The 22,345-nt window shown below is 50.7% G+C and overlaps 1 protein-coding gene across 4 annotated transcripts in view; it reads left to right on the top strand.

The window, feature by feature from the left end:
- The window catches only part of SHISAL1 (shisa like 1), an 81,471-nt gene that overhangs the window by 52,003 nt on the left and 7,123 nt on the right, over positions 1-22,345 (top strand). For 2 of the 4 annotated variants that reach the window (XM_036866713.1, XM_036866711.1), the window contains exon 5: positions 16,006-16,085. The exons of the other annotated variants lie outside the window; for them this stretch is intronic. In XM_036866713.1, the coding sequence (XP_036722608.1) occupies positions 16,006-16,072 (67 nt within the window). In that variant the 3' untranslated portion in view covers positions 16,073-16,085. Of the gene's footprint in view, positions 1-16,005; positions 16,086-22,345 lie in introns of those variants that run through there. 4 annotated transcript variants of the gene reach the window in all.

The raw sequence follows: 22,345 nt of genomic DNA, 5'->3' as shown, positions 1-22,345 counted from the left end.
GACAGCGGGAATGAGTGATCAGATCTGATCAAAGGGAGCCCAGAGGAGGCACCTGCCCATCCTGGGCATCAGGGAGAGCTTCCTGGAGGAGGTGGCAGCTGGAATGATCTTTAAGGATAAGTAGGAGTTAGGCAACAACAACAAAAAAAGCCGGGAGTGTGTTGCTGGTAGGAAAAACAGCACGTGCAAAGGCCCAGGTGAGGGGTCAGGCCCACGAGGTCTCCGAAGGGAGCAGCTGTCCAGGAACAGAGTGCGACTCAGGGTCCTTTTCTCTGATAGAATCATCAGGTAGATTCTTTTTCTAGTGAAACCCCCTTTGCTAATAATATTCCACAAGAGGCCAGAAACGCCCCCCAGAAAGTCTTCCGGTGCTCAAGGTCTTCTCTTTTTCTGCTCTTTCCCTTTCTCGAGGGCCGTAAACCCCAACAGAGACCCCAACCCAGCCCTTGGTGCCAACCCAGCCCTTGAAGGAACCAGCCTCCAGGGTCCAGAAAAAAGCACAACCAGTCCACATCCAAAGGGACCTGGGGCTCTGCTGGTGGATTTTCCCACTCATACCAATGAGTATATTGTGATATCGAAGCAGAAGGGAAGAGGGTGGATGAAGCAGTTTGGAGGGAAAGCCACGGGCAGTGCAGAGTTCAAATCTCACGGCTGCCCTCCTGAGTCATGTGACCTGGGCAATTCCTGCAACATCTCGCCCCCTCCCTGCCCCCTCCCTGCCTCTCAAGGCTTAGGGTCTTCTTTGGGAGGGGATGATGAGATGCATGGAGAGGCAGGCCCGCCTGGAGCCAGAGCCCGGGGGCCCTTATCTCTGGTCTTGATTATAATTTCCTCCACCTCAGCCCTCCACCAAGTAGCCGTGACAGTTTCCTTTCTTTTCATGCCAAATTTTCCATCATAAAATTGCCCATGCTCAGTGGAGAGCACGCGAGGAATGGACCAAATGGCCTCACCACCAAACGCGGCCCCTTCTCCCCTCCAGCCCTCTCTTGTCATCAGCGTATCATTTCGCTTTATAGTTGTTGCCTTCGCCCAGAAAATTGTGTGTCTTGGGTTTTTAATTCAACATTATGTCATGGCGAGCTGCCCGCGTGATTGAGAAGTTTTCATGAGCAGTGCTTTAATGGCTGCATTCATTGTGCCTTGAGAGACGGTCCGTCACTCCACGACCCACTTCCGTGTCTCTGGCCACCTGGGGGGCTTCTGACCTCCCACCTCGAAGAGCATCGCTCTTGTCATGCCCCGGTCCCTCAGCCTTCAGGATGACAGGGTTTCTGGTGTTGGCACTGAAACCCCCTGCCCATCCCTGCCCAGGCGTGTGCTACCCAGTGATGGAGGGCACACTCCTCCGAAGCCAGCTGCCTGCGTCCGAACAACTCCACCTGCTACGAACAACTCCACCTGCTACGAAACTCTATTTCTTTACAGGCAGGAAGCAGAGTGGTAAGGGGCAGAGGCGCTTGGAGGCTGGCAGACCTGGGTTCAAATCTCGCTCCCCTGTTTCTTGGTGGCCAGAGGACCTCCAGCACATGAGTTAACCAAACTGCCCTCTCCTGGAAAGCAGGGTGATTAAAATCGGCCTCACAAGGTGCTGTCTGGCTAAATGAGACGTGGGAAGAGCCTGACATATAGAAACTGCTGTACAAATGTTTTTCATCTCTCCCCGGCATCACGTCGAGGTGTGGCAGGCTTTCTGCAGTGTTGAAGATGGCAGTCAGCTGTCCCCAGGGTCCACAGCCCTCTCGGCTGAGTACCAGAGAGCAATCAACACAAGGAAGGGTTTCAGTGGATGAGTAGGAGTTTTCTGGAAGTGGAGAAAGGGCAGAGAGAGCAACTTGGCAACGTCCCAGAGGAGGGAAAAGGCTGAGGAAAAGTGGGGAGCCCCGGGTCCTGGGCACTACCCGCTCATAGCTCCCGGCCTCTCACTGGCCTCACCTCAGCCCACTTCACCGCTCCCTCCTCGTCTCTGCAGCCTTAGACACTGGAGGGCCCTTCCTTGAACCTCTTCGTCCTATCTCCACCCCCCCACCCCGGGAACCCCACCCGGCCCACATTTCCAGTCTTGTCCCCCTGCACCTGACCCCGGGTCTGTCTCCACCCGCGTCTCCCCCGACTCCAGACTCACCCGGATGTTCAGTAGACACGGCAGACAGACGAGCACATCCAGGGACCCCCGCCCCCTCCCGCCGTCTCCTCGGGACAGAATCTTGGAGCCAAGCTGACCCCACCCTCTCTTTCCCACTTCACACGTCCCGTCAGGGACACCTGAACAAGCCCAGCATCCTCCCTCCACACCCCCCTCCCAAGACCAACCATTCCAGTCCGTCTTCTCACCAGGGTCGAGACAACGCCTCCTAATTCTCTCCCTGCTTCTATCCTCTGCCTCCCAACCCCCCCGCCCCCCAACCACGCGGAGCAGCAGAACGATCCCTTTCAAACGTGAATCAGAACCCACCGATGCCTTTCTCACTCGGGGAGAAAACTCTTTCACTGCCTCACAGCCTGACCTGACACCCCTCCCCAGCCCCTCTGTCCTCCTCTCCCCCACTTGATGCAGCCACACTGGCCTCCCTGCGGCTCCCAGAGCTTGCCAAGCTCACCCCTACCTCAGGGCCTTTGCACCTGCCACTCCCTCTGCCTGAAAAGCTCTCCTCCCAGATATCTGCATGGCTTGCTCTCTCTCTCTCTGCCACCAGGTGCCTGCCCAGATGTCACCTCCTCCAAGAGGCCCTCCCTCGCCAAGGTTTATAAGACAGCAACAGCCTTCCCACCCCACGACCCCACCCACCATCCCCGTCTACTCCCCATTTTTCTCTTTCGGTTTCTACATGGAGCTCACCACCTCTGTTGTGTTTGTTTTCTTGTCTGCTGTCTCCTCTGCTGTAAGGAATCCCGAAAGAGCTGGGATTTGTCTGTCTTGTGCCCAGCTGTGCCCCCAGCACCTAGAAGTAGGCACCCAATAAATAAGTGTTGAGTGAATGCATCTTCTTCTGCCCGGAGCCTGGCACATATTAGGCACCTAGTAAATGTCAGACTGATGAGTGAATTGCATCATTATTGTTAATAAAAGGAGCTCCCATTTACTGAGGAGCTGGTGAGCTCAGCAGCTGCAGCAGACGGTGCCAGTTCACGTCCCCAGCTTGGCCACCCTGAACTCCATGCATGGAGGAGGAAACTGAGCCTCAGAGAGGGTTAGCAACTTTCCCAGAGCTGCACAGCCGCTGAGCCGGAACTCACACCCAGGTCTAGCTGACTCCAAAGCCCACGTTCTTGGAATGGGAAGCAGGGTTTCCCCCGGTACTTCTCCTGCTGTGAGAGCTACACCCTGAGATGGTGCTCACAGAGCACCCAGCCCCATGCTGGACCTGATGACAGGCTCCCTGTGCAAGTCAGGCCTTACCCATCCCTGGGGCAGGACCCTGAGGGTCCTCCCAAAGAGCATGAGGTCTGGGGCTCTGGGCACCGGCAGACCAAGCCCTCTCTGGTCTGGACGCAGTATCGACCTGGGGTTCAGATGGTGCCTCCACTTGCTAGTGGGGAACCTCGGGCAAATTATTTCACTCCTCTGAGCCTCAGTTCTCCCATCCGTAAAATGGACCCAGTAGACCGACCCTGCGGGGTGACTGCTATGATTAGAACAGGGCCCAGCATGTGATAGGGGCCTCCGTAAATGCTCATCGTAATTATTGGTGTGTTATTAGTGCAAAGAGTAAAAGTAGACAAGAGAAGCCACAGAACCCCCCAACACGCACAGGTGTTTTGCATTTTCTGCTTTCTTATGCACGTGCTTTTACACTCTTCCAGTAGCGACGTACAGTGTTTCCCCCTTATCCACAGTTTCACTTTACCCGGTTTCAGTTGCCTGCGGTCAACCTCGGTTTGAAAATATTAAATGGAAGATTCCAGAAACAAGCAATTCATAAGTTTTAAATTGCACACCATTCTGAGTAGCGTGATAAAATCTCATGCCATCTTGTCCCGGATGCGAAACATCCCGTTGTCCAGGGTGTCCCGTCCATCAGTCGCTTAGTAACCCTCTCGGTTATCAGATGGGCAGTTGTGGTGTCACAGGGCTTGTGTTCAGGTGACCCTTATCTACTTAATAACGGCCTCTCGGAGCAAGTGCAGTGCCACTGACACGTCAGTTGTGCCAAAGGGAAGCCACGAAGTGGATCCTTTAAGTGAAAGGATGAGAGTTCTCAGAGTGGAAAGAAAAATAGCTAAGATCTTGCTAAGATCTACGGCAAGAACGAATCTTCTACCCGTGACGCTGTGAAAAAGGAAAAAGAAATTTGTGCTAGCTTTGCTGTCACACCTCAAACTGCAAAAGTAACGGCCCCAGTGCCTCATAAGTGCTTCATTAAGATGGAAAAGGCATTCAATTTGTACAATAAGGTATTTTGAGAGAGAGAGACTACTCTCACATAACTTTTATTACAGTGTATTGTTATAATTGTTCCATTTTATTATTAGTCGTTGTTAAATGTGTCTTATTATACTTATTGTGCCTAATTTCTTTTTTTTTTAATATAAATTTATTTATTTATTTATTTTTGGCTGCGTTGGTTTTTCGCTGCTGTGTATGGACTTTCCCCAGTTGCGGCGAGCAGGGGCCACCCCCCGTTGCGGTGCATGAGCTCTAGGCGCGCAGGCTTCAGTAGGTGTGGCCCGCGGGCTCTAGAGCGCAGGCCCAGTAGTTGTGGCGCACGGGCTTAGTTGCTCCGTGGCATGTGGGATCCTCCCGGACCAGGGCTCGAACCCGTGTCCCCTGCGTCGGCAGGCAAACTCCTAACCACTGCACCACCAGGGAAGTCCTGCCTAATTTCTAAATTAAACTTTATCACAGGTATGTATGTATAGAAGAAAACATAGTATACGTAGGGTTTGGTTCTCTCTGAAGTTTCAAGTACCCACTGGGGGTCTTGGGATGTATCCCCTATGGTTATGGCCGGGGAACGACTGTACACATCATTTTGCATTCTAATTTTATTCACCTAACATTAAATTAGCCATGGTCCTGTGGTTTTGACTTAATTTTTCTAAATATCGTTTTAGCAGCTCCCAAGTAGTCTAGATTCCATATGCTGGCATTAATTTAGCCATTCCCCTACAACAAGGCATTTATACAGCTTACAGGTTTTTTTTACTGTGACAAAAAACATTGCAGGGGAGGCACATACTCTAGAAAATCAGGGGCGGTGACAAACACATTTAAGTGTTTATGGTTTTCCCTTTTCTGAATTATTTCCTCTGGATAGATTCCAGGCCGGCAAATTATTGAGTCTAAGGGTGCGACAGTGCTATGGTTCTTTATATCGGTGCCAGCCTCATTCCCAAAGGGACTGCCACCCACCAGCATCTTCTGAGGCTGCTCATTTCACAGCCTCCTCTCCAGCACCGGGGTTTGCATTTTTTTTGATTATTAGTGAGGTTGAACACCTTTCCTTTCATCTGTTAATTAATTGTATTTCCTCTCCTGCGGGTTGCCCACTTATTTTACTGTGCCCCCAAGACAGGTGATAATTGAAGCCATTTCCATCAACCACATTTCTTTCCGAAACTTCAGGTGCTAGGTGTTCCTCTTGACTGTGTATCTCTCTCCCTGTACTATTTACTTACCACATTTTTAATTGATCTTAAATCAAGCCATTTTTTTTTGTTAGAAAACTCAGACTTGCTCTAAGCAATCATATCTTTACATATTTCCAGGGAACCCTCCTACTCTATTGGTGGGAATGTAAATTGGTGCAGCCACTATGGAGAACAGTATAGAGGTTCCTTAAAAAACTAAAAATAGACCTACCATACGATCCAGCAATCCCACTCCTGGGCATATACCCGGAAAAGACTAAAACTCTAATTCAAAAAATACATGCACCCCAATGTTCACGGCAGCACTAATTACAACAGCCAAGACACGGAAGCCACCTAAGTGTCCATCATCAGATGAATGGATAAAGAAGATGTGGTATATGTATACAATGGAATACTACTCAGCCATAAAAAAAGAATGAAATAATGCCATTTGCAGCAACATGGATGGACCTAGAGATTATCATACTAAGGGAAGTAAGTCAGAAAGAGAAAGACAAATACCATATGATCTCACTTATATGTGGAATCTAAAATATAACACAAATGAACTTATTTATGAATCAGAAACAGACTCACAGACATAGAAAACAAACTTATGGTTACCAAAAGGGAAAGGGATGGGGAGGGGTGAGAGGAGTTTGGGATTAGCAGATACACACTACTATATATAAAATAAACAATAAGGTCCTACTGTAGAGCACAGGGAACTATATCCAATATCCTGTGATAAACCATAATGGAAAAGAATATGAAAAAGAATATATATGTATAACTGAATCACTTTGCCGTACACCAGAAATTAACACAACATTGTAAATCAACTATACTTCAATTTTAAAAAAAGTTACATTTTTCCTAATACACATAAAACAAATCCATAAACATATCCAAGAGTTGCTGGGGCCACCTCAGCAGCATTGGTAGTTAAATTCTGAGAAATTTTCAGAGCCCGTAGTTAAACCACTATAAAAATTCAATGATATAAACTTCCTGTTATATAAATTATATTAAACACAAAGGTAATAGATACTTGAAACTCTTCACTTCCTAATTGCATTGCTACATTGGCTACTTTCTACGCTCTTGAGTTTTTAGCTCTGTTGTATCTGTGTGATGCAAACGTGCATGACTGTGGCTACCACCCATCTCTCCCCAACTCTGCAGTCAGCTACGTCATATTGGCAGTATTTACACCATGGAAATGGGCAGCAAATGCTACAAATCAGGGCTCCCCACCACCCCCCCCCCGCCGGAGAACAGGTCATTAAATGTTTACCAGTTCATCACTATACATAATGGCTCAGATGCTGGCACCTCCAATGATCTGCCTGCCCCAGTGGTCTGTGCCCCTTACTGTGGAGAAGCAAACATGTTCTTAGGTGCTTGTGAAAGCAGGGTCCCGGCGTTCCCTGGGACACCCGTAGGCAGGCATCCCGGGCAGCAGTAGCTGGGACAAGAAGCAAGGTGATTCTGGAGGGAGATTCATCCCCCCTTTCCAGATCCTGGTTCTTCTGGGCACGGAGAAAGCAGTGGGGGTGAGAAGGCAGAGAGCCTGGTCAGCCCTCCCCGTCACACATCTGGGTCTCAGACCCCGAGGAAACATCTCGGACGTCCCTTTGCAAACTCTCCGGCTCCATCCTGCTCTTCCTTCCCTGAAACAGTCTGCATTGCTGTGCGGGCGCAGCCTGGGCACACTTAACTCCCTCATTTATCCAACCAGTACTTTATCCAAGGTCGGCACTAGGTCACGGCTGTGCTAAGTGCTGGGGGTAGAAAGATGAGACAGGATCAGCCCTGCCCGCAAGGAACGCTGGCCGGTGATGGGCAGGAAATCGATCCTGACCCTCCACTTGCTTTGCCTGGAAAATCAAGGTATTCAGCCACAGGGCGAATATACCTCAGGGAAGGTTTTGGGAAAATCACTGAAAATGCACTTCCAGAATGAACTAGACCCACTGTCTCTGGGCCCAGGATGCAGCTCAGCCAGGGCAGGGGTGGGGAGGTGGTGAGTGAGGGCCTTGGGTCCAGCCAACCAGATCCACAGGCCCTGTGACCTTGGGCCAGTCACTGGCTCCTCCCAAGGCTGTTTGCTTGTCTGTGAAAATGGGGGCATCAGGAGGACGGAGACGGTGCCCACTAGGAGCCTGGCACAGAGCAGGAGATCAGCCCCGTGGCGCCCCTCTTCCCAGGGGCACACTGCCAGGCGGCCGCTCAAACCCTGGGAGGGCCTCCTGCAATCCTGCCCTCGCACCTGGCCACCCAGCCTGGAGGAGACCCGCACGGCCCACCCAGCTCCCGAGTTTGGAATCAATTAAAATTCCCTAACCCAGTAACTGCGGTAGCTACTGTGTAAACAAAGGTGCCAGCTGGCCTGAGCAATTAACAAAGAGATGTTTCCACGAAGGCCTGGGCGAATCTGAGGGATCGTTACCCGCAAGAAGGGGGGAATGCTCCTTTATGTCAGTTTGACAGGAATTCCATAGAATCGCCCTCTGGGCTGCGGCAGGTGTAACCAGAGAAAGCAGGGTCGCCAGGGAGGGACATCGTGGTTGGGCTAATGACTGTTATGTTCCCCCAGACCCTTTAGTTCAAGGGCTCTTCCCAGGCCCAACTCCTAGCGCAGGAGCCAGAGGGCAGGGGAAGAAGGAATTTATCTCCATCGGTTTGGGTCAGGGGGGACCACGGAAGCTTTCCTTCTTTATCCTGCTCCCCCATCCCCGCCATTAACACTCTGGCTTTAGCTGCTAAAATATTTGCTTCCAAGAATAGATGCTCGTTGGTGCAGCAAATGTCTCCCAATGTGAGCATTCCAGCCCCGTCGGAACGATGGAAACCTGCACTTGCCTGTGGGCCAAGAGGGCACCCCCTCCCCTGCTCCTCATCAGCGCCTTCCAGGGTGGTCTTCCGGTTGTTTCTAAGGCACCCAGAGGGTGCTGGGGAGTGCCCGTTGCCATATCGCTTTGGCTGTGAGCTCTGGGAGTGGTTCCATCCTGCCCTGAGTTCTGGGAGCATGGCTTTGGGAACCTCTGGGTGCTGCATCCCGGGAGTCTCCTGGGCTGGGCTGGCACCAGGTTCTGGGCTGCCCAGCTGTGCATCCTTGGGCAAGTTGCTTTACCTCTCTGAGCTGCAGCGTAGACATTGGTGGGGGAGCAAATAACCCCCACCTGGCAGGGGGGTGGATAGTGAAGACGGAATCTGAGAGGGTGTGCAGAGGACCTAATCCAGCACCCCACTCATAAGAAAGACCCCCAAAGTACCCCCTTTCCTCGTCTCTGCTCACTTTGTGGGTGGGAAAAGAGCTCCCTGCCAAATGCCCCCTGCTCAGTTGGAGTTTGCCGAGGGTTTATGTCGCAGCTCATCCAAACAGACGAGACAGGCAGATATGTGCTGGCTTGTCCTGTTGTGGCCTGGTCACCCTGGGGTCTTCACATCCCAGAACCCACTCCCTGGTGAGGCCGGCTAGAGTTGTCTGAAATTCGGGAGGCTGGAGACAGCCGTCCCCGGCCCTGGTGGTCTCAGAGCCAGGGAGACACGGCTGCAGAGGCACCCTGGGGCCCCCATCTGTCTTCAGGTTTGCCGTCTGTGTCCAGCCCTCCTTCCTGACCGCTGCCCCCAGGCCGGCAGACCCCACAGACACATCCTGGGGAGCTGGTAGAATGCCAGAGCCTTCTAGGCCCCTCGGCTGTCACTTGGCTCCCAGCCCCCCTGCAAATGGGCCCCCTTCTCCCATCCAGCACCTCTGAGTGACCCTCCTCCGAGCCTTTGACGCCCCTTTCTGGACCTTCCCTGCCCCCAAGTGTGGACACACCAGTCGCTACAATAGCACCCCAGTGGCTGTGTCCCTGTGACCCTGACCGGCACCATCACTTACACGACTCCAGGGGTCACGTCTCTCACCTCCAGATGTGCCCCCACGGCTGTGTGCATTTGATGGAGACTTGCCCGCTTCTTCATGAAAAGCCACTGTTCCGGCTGATGGTGCAGCTCACAGCTGGCGGCCTCGTGGCGGGAGGGAGCGTGTCCGTGAGTTTAAGGAAAACGTGGGGCGGCTGGAGGGCTTTCAGCATCAGGCGACTGGGTCTGATGGGAGTTTGGTGGGAGCTCCCCGACCCGTGGCCCGGGCAGGGCTTATAGTAGGAGGCGGGAGTGGAGGCAGGGAGGCCGAGGGTAGGCCGCCGCTGTGCCCCAGGGAAGAGACCAGGATGGTAGAGGCTGGGGGGTGGTGATGGGGAGCAATGGACCGATTCGGAAGTGTCTTGGAGGTGGACGAGGCGGGACCTACGGAGGGAGTGGATGTGGGGAGGCGGGGGAGGGGGAGCGCCAAGGACCACTGTGGGGTCTGACGTGGGTGACACGCGTGTGGCCACAGCCCAGGAAGGACACACGAGAGGAGAGGCAGGGCGGGGGCTGCAGGGGGAGGGGCGTGTAAAGGGGGAACATGCATGATGAGAGCTGCAGAGATGCAGGCGCCAGGAGGGCCAGGTGTGGGCCAGGTGGGCAGAGGGAGGCCCCAGGAGGGCTGGCGGACTCACGACATGTTGCCCTTGAGAGATGGCCTCCTCCCTGGCTGTGAGGCCTGCCTGGAAAGGCCAGGACTAGGGGTGTGTGTGTGTACAATGTGGGTAGGAGGGTGCAGTCTGTGCGTGTGGCTTGTGTATGTAGTGTGGGTGTAGTGTACATGTGTAGCATATAGTGTGCGTTGGGGGGTGTGTGTGCATGTGAAGCGCAGGTGTGTAGTTTGGGCATAGTGTGTGCACACGTGTGTATCATGTGTGTGTGGATGTGTGTGTGTGTGCACGTTCATATGCTTGGGTGTGTCCTTGACCCGAGCCTCAGTCCCCTCCTGCCACCTCTGTCCTGACCTTAGGGCAGCGGGAAGGGCAGCGGGGAGGGGCCGGGGCACCTGAGGCAGCCAGGGGTGCAGTAAAATAGGAACAGGGCCAGGTCAGAGCCCAGACTGAGGGAGCATAGAGGCATGGATGGTGCCAGGGCCAGGGGACCAGGAGCCATGGATGGCCAAGGGCAAGGTGCAAATGCCCCGGAGCAAGGAGGCACATTAATCTCCCAGAGATTTTGGACCAAAGCCTGGGCCCTGGGCCAGGGCTGAGGACACAGAATGGATCAGACTCCATCTCTGCCCATGAGATGCTCACCCAAGCCTGGCCTCACTGGGTTCCCTAACCCAGCTCCCCACGAGTTCCTACTCATCCCTCAAAACCTTGCTCAGGTCACTCGCCTCCCTCCATCCTTTGGAGGATTTCTCCCCCTGCTCCGCGCTCCCATCACAGCCAGGACCACATGGTCTGTTGTCACATCTGTGCCCACTGCACTGAGCAAGAACAAGGACGGTCTGAGTCCTACTGGGGATCCCAGGGCCCAGAGCAGAGCCTGGGCTGGGAGTCACGGCTGCTCGTTCAACCCCCTCTACCACTGGCTTGCTGTTTAACTTTGGGCAGCCTTGTGCCTCCCCAAGCTTTACTGTCCCCTCGTGTAAGTCGAGGGAAGGGAGAGAATGCTCCTATGGTGCCTTTCAACTTAAAACCTCTCTGACCTTCTACCTGGCTAATGGAGACGCCGATAGGGGACAAGAACGGATGTAGAAAGTGCTTTGAAAAGTTCGTAGCAGGAAGCAAAGAGAGTCTTTCTTTCTGTAGAGCAGGAGGAGGGGGGTTATGGACAGAAGCTGCAGATGGAAAGGACAAAGTCTGGAGCACTTTGTGGCATTTACTGTAGAATGCAGAGCGCCTGTGGAAGCAACAGCACCAAATATTTACCAAAGCAACATTAAAAATTAACCTTTAAGATGTAGAGGTTTAAAGACCCAGAGCTCCCTGAGAAATGCCACCAGGAAGAAGAGTAAAGGGTACGGGCAGGAAGGGTACATGCTGGGCTTGAACAATGATGCCCCCAGAGCCAGGCACAGCTCCCCACGGACCCCTCCTCTATTTCTCGCTACCCGCCAGAGTAGCCTTCAGCCCTGCATCTGCAGAGGCACCTGGGCAGCCCTCCTCAGCCATAAGCCTTTCTGAGGCTACTGTGGCCTGCAGGATAAGGACAGGCCCTCGGCTCGGCATTCATGGCCCTCTGTATTTCGCTCCTGCCTCTCTGGGCAGCTGAGACCTTTAGGATGGAAAAGAATGAGCTGCCGTGGTTGGAGGAGATTGAGGTGGGATCAGGGAACATTCCAGGCCCCGGAGTGGCATGTGCAAAGGCACTGAGGCAGAGAGAGCCAGTGCATTCATGCACCAGAAGGGAAGTCGAGGCGCAGGAGTGTGGGGAGAAAAGGGGAGCACAGGAGGGGAGGGATGGGAGACGCAAGGGGTGTCTGATGTGCAGGGCCATGGTGAGGGGGGTGCTTCCTGATCCCGGGACCGGGGAAGTCCTCCAGGAGAGGGACAGGTGCCTTTTTAAAAGCTCCCCCTGGCAGTGAGCGGGGAAGGGAGCTGGCCGTCCAGCAGAGGCTGGCACTGTCTTGCAGGCTGGGCTGTGGCAGGAGCAGAGGAGAGGAAGCAGACAGCCCACAGGACCAGCTGGTGGATTGGGTGGGGGTGAGGGGCTCCAAAGACCGTGTCCCGGACTCTGGCCTGAGCCGCTGGGGAGATGCTGGTGGGATTTTTCCAAGGTGGGGACCCAGGGGCAGGTGTGCTTTGGGGATCAGCCTTGTGGAGTGTCTGCAGTCTGAGGTGCCTGTGAGCGTGGATGGGGTGATGTCGGTGCCGCACACAAGTAGCGAGGAGCTCGGAGGAAAACCTGGGTTGAATCCCAGCTTGGATTTGGCCAAGGGGGCTGGCTTGTCACGATATCATGTCGTGCAGGGGCCAGGAAGTCACCTGGGGAGAGGATGAAGTGTGTGGGAAGCCCCACGCAGCCGGCTTCTCTCTTCAGGAAGAAAGTGAGGTTTCACGTTAGATTCTTTAAAATGAAGCAGTGCCTTATGACCCCACATCATTCTAATTCGTCCACAAACAAGACCTTTGTTTTGATGGTCTCTCGTTTTTCCTGGAGACCCGGTGACCCACAGTTGGGGTGCGAGGGGCACTTGGGAGAGCGCTGCCCGTCTCACCTGCACCACGGCCTCTCAGGACAGGTGTTTTCTGGCCATTTTACGGATGTGGAAACTAAGGTTCTGAGAGGTCGCTGGCACATTCGAAGTCAAACAGCCTGTGAGAAGCAACCTGATTCCACGGTCGGGTTCTTTACCCTCTGCTGGGAGCACCTCCACGGTGCCAGGTCTCAAGGGGGACCCAGTTAGCCCAGAGCCTCCCCAGCACACACACATACACACTCACCACACACAGAGACACTGTTCACATCACACACCCAGACGTCCCACACCGACACACACACACACACACACACACACACCCCACACACACACACACCTTCCCCTGCTCAGCCCCTCCTTCTGCACCTGGATCACTGCCCATCTTCATCCGTCTAGAGGACCAACAGGCTGTCTTGCTAAAGGCAAAATGAAAACTTCCTAGAGGGTCTCTGACGTCCCCTTTGTGAAATGCTTTCCCCGCCCGCTTCACAGGACATCCGTGCCCTGAGCGCTTTCTGCGAGCAAGGCGCTTTCACACGCTCCGCTTCCTGGGAGCCTCACAAAGTCCCCACTTAGCAGAAGCGTAAACCAAACCTCCCGGAGGTAGGTAACTGGCAGCGGGTGACGGCAGTGAGCGCGGACACGTGCCGAGGGTCTGCTGGGACCCCAGGGGCCTGGGCCCTGCCTCGCTCCACACAGCGCTCGCCTGAGGCAGGGGAGGATGGAAGGAAGCCCTGATCCAGATTCCAGAGAATCCTGATCGCTCTGAGGGTCGTGGAGCCTGACCGTGTCTGCAGGGCTAGAGTGAGGGACCCCGAGGCCGAGCTGGCAGCAGGGGAGGAGGAGGCCACAGCAGGTTACGGGCTCAGGAGAGGAAGAGCCTCCTGCCGGGCGGCCTCCCTTAGCAGCCCAGCTGCTTTCCTCACGAGGTAGTGAGCTCCCTGTCACTGGGGCGTGCAAGGTGAGGCCAGAGGTTCATTTCCTGAGGTTGTTCACTGTTTCCGAGTTGAAGTACATAAAGTGCCCATCTTGATGCTACAGCTTGGTGAATTTCAATCGGAAACTGAAACATTCCAACACCCAGAAGGCTTCCTCGCGTCCCCTCAACACCACTCCTCTGACATCCAGCCCCTGAGTGGTTTTGCCCAACCGTGGGCTGTTCCTAGGCTGGAATTGGCTGGTGTGGGGCCTGGGGTCAGTGTCTCTCACGCAACATTTTATCTATGAGATGAATTCCTCCATGTTGCTGGGCGTATCAAGAGCCTGTTCTTTTTTTTTTTTTTTTTAAACTTTTACTATTTTCAATTTTTACTTTATTTTATTATTATTATTTTTTTTAATTTATTTTATTTATGGTTGTGTTGGGTCTTCGTTTCTGTGCGAGGGCTTTCTCCAGTTGTGGCAAGCGGGGGCCACTCTTCATCGCGGTGCGCGGGCCTCTCGCTATCGCGGCCTCTCTTGTTGCGGAGCACAGGCTCCAGACGCGCAGGCTCAGCAATTGTGGCTCACGGGCCCAGCCGCTCCGCGGCATGTGGGATCTTCCCAGACCAGGGCTCGAACCCGTGTCCCCTGCATTGGCAGGCGGATTCTCAACCAGTGCGCCACCAGGGAAGCCCAAGAGCCTGTTCTTTTTCACTGCTGTGTAGTACTCCATCATATGGATGTAGCATACTCTGCTTATCCCTTTACCTGTTGAGGACATTTGGGTTGTTTCTACTTTGGAGGCATTATCCATAAAGCTGCTCTGAACATTCACAGCCAAGTACTCTGGTGAACGGGTGAACACGTTTCTCTTGGGTGTCGTACAAGTGTCCTGTGGCTGCTGCAATCAGTGACCACGAACTCAGTGGCTTAGAACAGCACACATTATCCTCTTATAGTTCTGATGGGCAGAAGTTCAAAATGAGCCTTATGAACACCTAATATTCAGGTGCTGGCAGAGCTGGTTCCTTGGAGGTTCCAGGGAGAATCTGTTCCCTGGGCTTTGCCAGTTTCTGGAGGTGACCTGTGTTCCATGGCGTGTCTGCCTTTCCTGTGATGGCATCACTGTGACCTCTGCTTCCATCCTCACATCTCTTTCTCTGACTCTGACCCTCCTGCCCCCCTCTTTTAAGGACCCTTGTGATGACCCCAGGCCCACCCGGTAACCAGTCTCCCCATCACAAGGCCCTCGACTCATTCGCACCAGCAGAATCCCTTTCACCACGTGAGGCCACATTCATAGCTTCTGGGGATTAGGATGGGGACTTCTTTGGGGGCCTGAGTTCTACTTACACAGGTGTATATGTAGCATCATGCGACAGGCATATATTCAACTTCAGCATGTACAGCTCCCCCAGTTTCCCAAAGCAGATGAACGATTTTGCGCTCCCCAGGTCGTGGGTGAGAGTTCCTCCTCCCCCACCTCCTCACCAGTCTTTTTCATCTTAGCCCTTTGTTTCAGGGGGCTGGTAGGGCAGCTCCCTGTAGTAGTTTTATGTTGCATTTTCTCCATGCTTGCGTTTCACTTTCTATCATCATTACACGAGCACACCTCCTCCATGCCGCCCCCCATGACCACACCTTTTGCCACTAAGAGGCCGCCTTCTGTGCTGGGGGACTCTGCTCTCCCCTCCGTGGGAGTGCCCTCTGACCACCCTGGTGGTCCCGCACTGTTCAGCCCTTTGTGAGAAGTGGTCAAAGCGTCTCCACCTCTCAGGTTGCTGTGAGGACGCAGTAGAAATCGAGCTGAAAGCTCCTGTCCCCGCTCCCGGCTTATCGACCCCACTAGATCCAGGCCGAGCTCTTATTAGTGCCGTGGGCACATTATCTGCAGCTCACCTGGCAATTAGTCATGTTGTGCCTCGTGACGCCTCTGCTTCTATCCTGAGCAGTTATTGTGACAGATTCTCAGCCTTCTGGAAGCGTTCATTGTTATTCAAATTGCCAGGTGCTCTGTCTTATCTCCCCAGTTAGGTTGCAGAAGCCAGCTGGAGACCCTCCTTATCCTGGCGGGCCCCATCCGGGTTCCAGCCCTGCACCCTCTCTCCAGGGCAGCGGTGCCTGCTGCTCAACCGGCCTCCCCACAGCCAGCCTATCCAGGCCACCACCCTGCACCTGAGGGGTGGCAGTGCAGCCCAGCGGCTGGCAGCACAGGCTGGACTCCTGGATCCACCACTAGCCAGATTTATGACTCTGCGCAAGTCACACTACCTTCCTGAGCCTCGGTTTCCTCACCTGTAAATAGGGGAAATAGGAGTCCCCCTTTCTAGGGCTGTTGGGAGAGCGAAGTGAGACTAGGCATAGAAAGTGCTTGGACAGTGCCCAGCCCAGAAGAGATACCCCATCACAGCAGCCCTAACTCTGGCCTTTCTTGGGATTAGGAAGGATCTTCCATGTCTACATCTCAGAGCCCTGGGATCTCATGTAGTGCCTTCACTTGGCAGCTGAAGTGCTCGGTGACTGCCTGTCTAGCCTCAGCCCACCAGGAAGATCCTGCGTCACCTGCTGTGACCCTCTGATTGGCCTTGGCTCAGACTGCACCCTCCTCCTGGTGTGCCTTCCCCCACTTCCTGACGTGAGTTTTCCCTGGGTCCCCACCCCCATCCAAGCCACACCCCTAGCCACTCAGCCCTGACACGGTGCGGATCTGTCGCTCTTGTTTTAGGGTCCCAGTGTGGCTCCCCTCCTAGTTCAGAGCACTAGAGGGCTGGGCCCACGCCTTCCAGTTCTGTGTCTCAGCACCCAGCCCAGGCCTGGCAGAAGATGCCACCAGCAGGGGCTTCCAGAAGGCATCATTCTGCTTTGGTCTCCGTTGCATGGGGAGCCATTGTTTTTGAACCAGTTCCCGAATGATGGACATTTCTTTGATCCTAATCCTCCACTTTTATCCACATTACTGCAATAAATGAGCTTGTAAGAATTTTGCCCTTGTGAGCGTATTTGTAGGATAATGGCTAAGTGGAATTACTGGGTCAGAGGGCGTGCGCATCTATAACTTTGGTGCGCGCCAAGCTGCCTTCCAGGAGTGACCCGATGTCCCTCCCACCAGCACGAAGCAGAGGTTTCCCCCCCAAAACGGGCAAACACATGGTGCACTCAACCTTTTGGATCTCTGCAGACGTGATGAGTGGAGGAATGTAGAAGCTTCCTTTGGTCTGTGCTCTGGAATGCTTTCTCATTATGGCTTTCATTTGCATTTCTCTTATTTTAGACTTTGGATTTGCCATTGGACAGTTTCTTTCTTTTTGGCAATTGCTTTGTTTAGATTCTCTTGTCCTGGATTCTCTGGGCAGTTTCTATTGTCTTGGAAATTCACCCATCTCATCAAAGTTTTCTGATTTCGTTGCACAGGGTTGAGTGGGTAGGTTCCCTCGTTCTTCTCTTGTTATTTGTCTGTTCCCCCCATCTTTCCTGAGCTCCTGCTCTGTGCCAGGTGTCGTTATTGGTCCTGGGGGTAGAGTAGTGGGCCAGAACCAAGAAAAGCCCCATTTATATGAAGGCTACAGACAATTTAAAATACGTGTGGAATTCCCTGGTGGTCCAGTGGTTAAGGCTGTGCGCTTCCACTGCAGGGGACGCGGGTTCCATCCCTGGTCAGGGAACTAAGATCCCACATGCAGGGCGGCACGGCCAAATAAAAAATAAAATAAAATACGTACATAAAATATGTGGACTGTTAGATGGTGATAAGTGCTAGCGAGAAAAACACTATGAGAGCAGGGAGGGAGTTGATGATGGAGTCCAACTTTCAATAAGGTGGTCAGAGAAGGTCTCAGTAATAGGTGACTTGAAGGACGTAAGGGAATAGCCACGTGTTTATCTGGGAGAGGAGAGGGAAGCATGCTGGTGCAGGTGCTGTCTTGGTCTAAGTTCTTGGAGAAACACAACCAATAGGATAGATATCGACACAAATATAGATATAGTATAGACATAGATGTAGATATCTATATATAAATCTAGATTATAGATAGATATCTATGTATAAATATGTCTATATATAATACAGATAAAATATGTAAAACCCACATAGAGATAGCTATATAGAGAGGGACTTAACTCCAAGGAATTGGCTCGTGCAGATTTGGAGGCTGAGAAGTCCCAAGACCTGTAGTTGGCAAGCTGGAGATCTAGCAGGGCTGATGGCCCTCCAAGTACCATCCAAGTACCACTCCAAGTCTGAAGGCCTGAGAACCAAGAGAGCCAGTGGTGTAAATTCCAGTCCAAATCCAAGTCTGAAGGCAGGAAAAGACTGATGACCCACCTCAAAGACAGGAAGGCAGAGAGGGAATTCTCCCTTCCTCTGCCTGTTTCTTCTATCCAGGCCCTCAATGGATTGGAGGAGCTTACCTGCACTGGGGAGGTGACCCACTTAACTCAGTCTACAGATTCAAAGGTGAATCTCATCCAGAAACACCCTCACAGACACACCCAAGACCACGTATGATCAAATATCTGGGCACCACCCCTGTGGCCCAGTCAAGTTGACACGTAAAATGAGCCATCGCAGCTGGAGTGGAGCGAGCAAAAGAGAGAAGATAAGGGATGTGACCAGAGAGGATGGAGAGGAAGGTCTTTGGCTTCTACTCTGAGTGAGACGGGAGCCAGTGAGGGTTTTGAGCAGAGGAGGGACGTGATGTGACATGGATTTTCACAGGATCCCTCTGGCTGCTGTATGGAGAAGAGACAGAAGAGCTTGATAAGCGAGGAGGCCATGGTAGAAGCAATGGAGGTGGCAGAAGGGCAAGGTTGATGGATACATCTGAAGGATTTACGAGTGGACTGGATTTGGGGGTGAGAGAAAGAGAAGGGCCAAAGATGCTCTGGGACTCTGATGGAGTTGTATTTACTGAAGTCAGGAAAATTGTGGGAAAAGCTGATTTGGAGCAGAGGATCAGGATTTTAGTTTTGAGCATATTAAGTTTGAGATGTCTATTAAATATCCAGTTGGTGATGTCAACTAGACAGTTTGAAGCTATGGTGTGAGCTTGAGGCTGAAAGAGACATTAATGTATGTAGAGTAGTTAATTCCTTGGGAGGAGGTGATTTCCTCAGGAGTGAGTAGGGGTGGAAAGGAGAAGAGGAGACCGGGAAGATGGGGAGGGACCCATGGAGGAGCCTGAGAAGAAGCAGCAAGAAATTTAGGAGGAGAACCAAGAGAGGGGCCTGGAGTGTCCTGGAAGCAGGAGAAGTGATCACCTGTGTCAGTGCTGCCAAGAGGACAAGTAAAAGGAGGACCGAGAATTGACCACTGGATTTAGCAACATGGAGGTCTTTGGTGACCTTAACAAGGGTAAATTCTGCAGAATAGTTGGGTCAAAAGCCTATCTAGAGGGGTTAAGAGATAGTGGAGAAGCGGAATTGGAAAGGAAAAGTACAGATAAATTTTAAATGGTCACTTTCTCCTGCTGCTTTATTAGAGTCACCAACAGTTAATGTGTCCTGTTTTTCAAAAGGAATAAGAAATTGGATTTATTTACTCATTTCTTCCTTTTATGTTATTAACTTCATTTCAGTTTTAATTTATCAAGTGCTTTCCTATGTGTTCCTTTGGTATTTTGTCTTTTTTTCTAATTTTTGAGCTGGATAGCTAATTCATGTTTCCTTATTTATTAATATCAATATTTAAAGCTATAAATTTTCCTCTGAGCATTGCCTTGGCTGCATCTCACAAGTTCTGAAATGTAATCTTTTTATTTTCATTATTGTCTAGATATTCTGCAACTGATTTTTTGCTCTATCTTTGACACAAGAGTTATTTTAAAGCATTTTTAAACTTCTTGGGTTTTGTTTTGTGGTTTTGTTATTAACATTTTCAAATTCTAGTGTATTGTGATCAGAGAATGTTGTCTTACATCTACTTTTTGGAATTTACTTTCTTTGTGGCCTGATAATTGCTTTTTGTGTGTGCATTTTCAAGAGCATTTGAACAGAAGGAAGATTCTGTTTAATACACACACATAGGGCTTCCCTGGTGGCGCAGTGGTTAAGAATCCACCTGCCAATGCAGGGGACACAGGTTCAAGCCCTGGTCCGGGAAGATCCCATATGCCACGGAGCAACTAAGCCCGTGTGCCACAACTACTGAGCCTGCACTCTAGAGCCCACAAGCCACAACTACTGAGCCCGCGTGCCACAACTACTGTAGCCTGTGTGCCTAGAGCCCGTGCTCTGCAACAAAGAGAAGCAACCGCAATGAGAAGCCCATGCACCGCAACGAAGAGTAGCCCCTGCTCGCCACAACTAGAGAAAGCCCATGCGCAGCAATGAAGACCCAACGCAGCCAAAAATAAATAATAAATAAATAAGTTTTTAAAAATACACACACATACTATGTTATTAATTAGGTTATTTGGCTCTCTACACCTTATTTATGTTTTTGTCAACTTAATCTGTGAGGGACTGAGAGAGGTGAATTAAAATGCACCAATATTAACATACTCTGTCTTTTTCTTCCTACATTTTCAGATTTCTTGCTCTATGAATGTTGAGGCTATGTTATTTGGTGCAAAGACACTTATTACTTTAAGTCCTCATGGTGACTCTCATCCTTGATCCCCACACAATGCCTTCTTTTTCTCATTCTCTATTTCTTGCCCTGACTTCAGCTTTGTCTAACATTCAGATCAAGACCCCTGGTTTCTCTTGGTTTGCACTTGTTTTGTTTCTGCCCATTCTTTCTTGTGTAATTGTGGCAAAACACATAACAAAATTTACCATTTTAACCACTGTACCGTTCAGTGGCATTAAGTACATTAACACTGTTGTACAACCATCACTACCGTCCATCTCCAAAACTTTTTCATCATCTACTCATCCTATTATATGAAACCTTTCTGAATTATTCTACCTTCAGTAGATTTTGCTTGTAATCCAGTCTGAGTCTTTTTTTTTTTTTCAGCAAGTGTGTATGGCTCATTAACATTTACTAATATGGCAGCTACATTTAGTCTTAGTTCTGTCATCATAGTTTATGACATGCTTTCTGCTTTTATAGCTTTTGTGGGGGTTGTTAATTTTCACCATATGGTCTCTGTTTTCTTTGTTTTATTTTTTGTGTATATATCTTCTGACAATTTGGAAAGCTGTGTTTTTCATCCCATAGTTATCTTCATAATTATACTGTCATATGATACCCTTAATCCTCTATTTCTTTAGACAATGTTTATTTTCTCCCTAGTATGAATGATGCCCAAGTTAGAACATATCTACTCTCCCTCCCCTTCTCTCACTTCCATCAAATGATTTTAGTTGATTATATTAGTTGTTCCATTTACCTTTGTACCTCTAATGTTATTTCCATCTCTAACTGATTTTTTGGACTCCCAACTGTAAGCAAATAAGACATAGTTTACATATATTACCTCCCTCTTTCTGACCTCCACCCTCCCTACTATAGTTTATATTGGTTCTCTGTTTTCTTTTTTTGTTCTTTTCTATAACAGTCACAGTACATTAGTTTCAGACATAGTCCTACAGTTAAATAGATTCTCATTGCTAGTGCTCTTGCCAGAGTTGCTCTATTTACTCTTCGTTATCCTAAGGTATAGGATATTATCCTTTATTATCCTCTATGTATCCTCTGTTAATTTATGCAAGAAGGGCTCATGGGAGCTATAATTCAAAAATGTGTTTTAAAAGTTTTTCTGTTGACTTTATATTTAAAATTGGGTTCATCTGGGCTTTAAATTCTTGCTTCATTCATTCATTCAACAAAGACTTATTATGTGTACCAGTTACTGCTCCAGACCCTGGCAATACAAAAATGAACACAACACACAAATACCTTGACCCTCATGTAGCTTATTTTCTAGTTGGGAGAGACAAACAATAAGCTAGACCAGTAAGTAAAATATTTGGTGTACTGGATGGAGAATGATAGAGCAGGTGATGGGGGGCCACGGAATCTGTCACCCAGAGCCCAGTGATGCAGAATGGGGTGTTGACTCTGCCATTTGGAGTATCAAGCCCTCTGGAAAGATGGACTTGGTTGGCTTAGCCCCTCCATTAACTTCCCCCCTTGCCCCTGGAACACACTGGAGTTTGGTGGAAGATGGTTTATCTGTTAGTAGCTGTAATCAGATACAAGTTGCAGAAACCCAGCTACAATGGTGTGGAGGTGGGAAATCTGGGGCTGCCACCAGAACCAGGTTTCTCCCTGCTTCCCACTCCAGCCACATTAGTGAAAGTCCTTTGTTCTCATGCTCTCCCTCTGGATCCATGTCCCCTTCCCAGTAGACTTCCACTTGCATAGCATTGACCAGAGTGGGTATGTGACCACTCCTGTCTGCAAGGGAGTATGGGAAGGTGAATATTTGTGACTGGATAATTGCCCCTATAAATGGCTATAGGATAGGGGATTCACTGTGTCTGCCAGAGATGGAGTTTGTATTTCTGTTCCTCATTATCCTTGTTTGGAGGTGATCTCAAGAGGAGAAAGAACAAAGGCAACTCAACTCTGCCAATCAAAGCTGTAAGTGCCCTGTGGGCTGGTGTTTACACTCCTGACCTTATCCCAGTGATCTCGTGACCTGTCCATGTGCCAGGAGTGTCCTGGTTTCCTCTCCATGGCTTTGTATGATATGGTCCTATCCAGTGGTGTGACACCAAGATTCACAATGGTTCTTTTTATTATTATGAGTGTTATCTGTATCTGTTCTTAATATTTTCTAGTTTGTTATAACAAGGGTGACCATCTGGTTTATCATCCAAAGTAGAGTACTT

This window comes from Balaenoptera musculus, chromosome 10, assembly GCF_009873245.2.
Source record: "Balaenoptera musculus isolate JJ_BM4_2016_0621 chromosome 10, mBalMus1.pri.v3, whole genome shotgun sequence".
In the NCBI taxonomy this organism is placed as follows: domain Eukaryota; kingdom Metazoa; phylum Chordata; class Mammalia; order Artiodactyla; family Balaenopteridae; genus Balaenoptera; species Balaenoptera musculus.
Note: the sequence above shows the minus strand (reverse complement) of the source record. Positions and strands in the feature narration are given on the sequence as shown.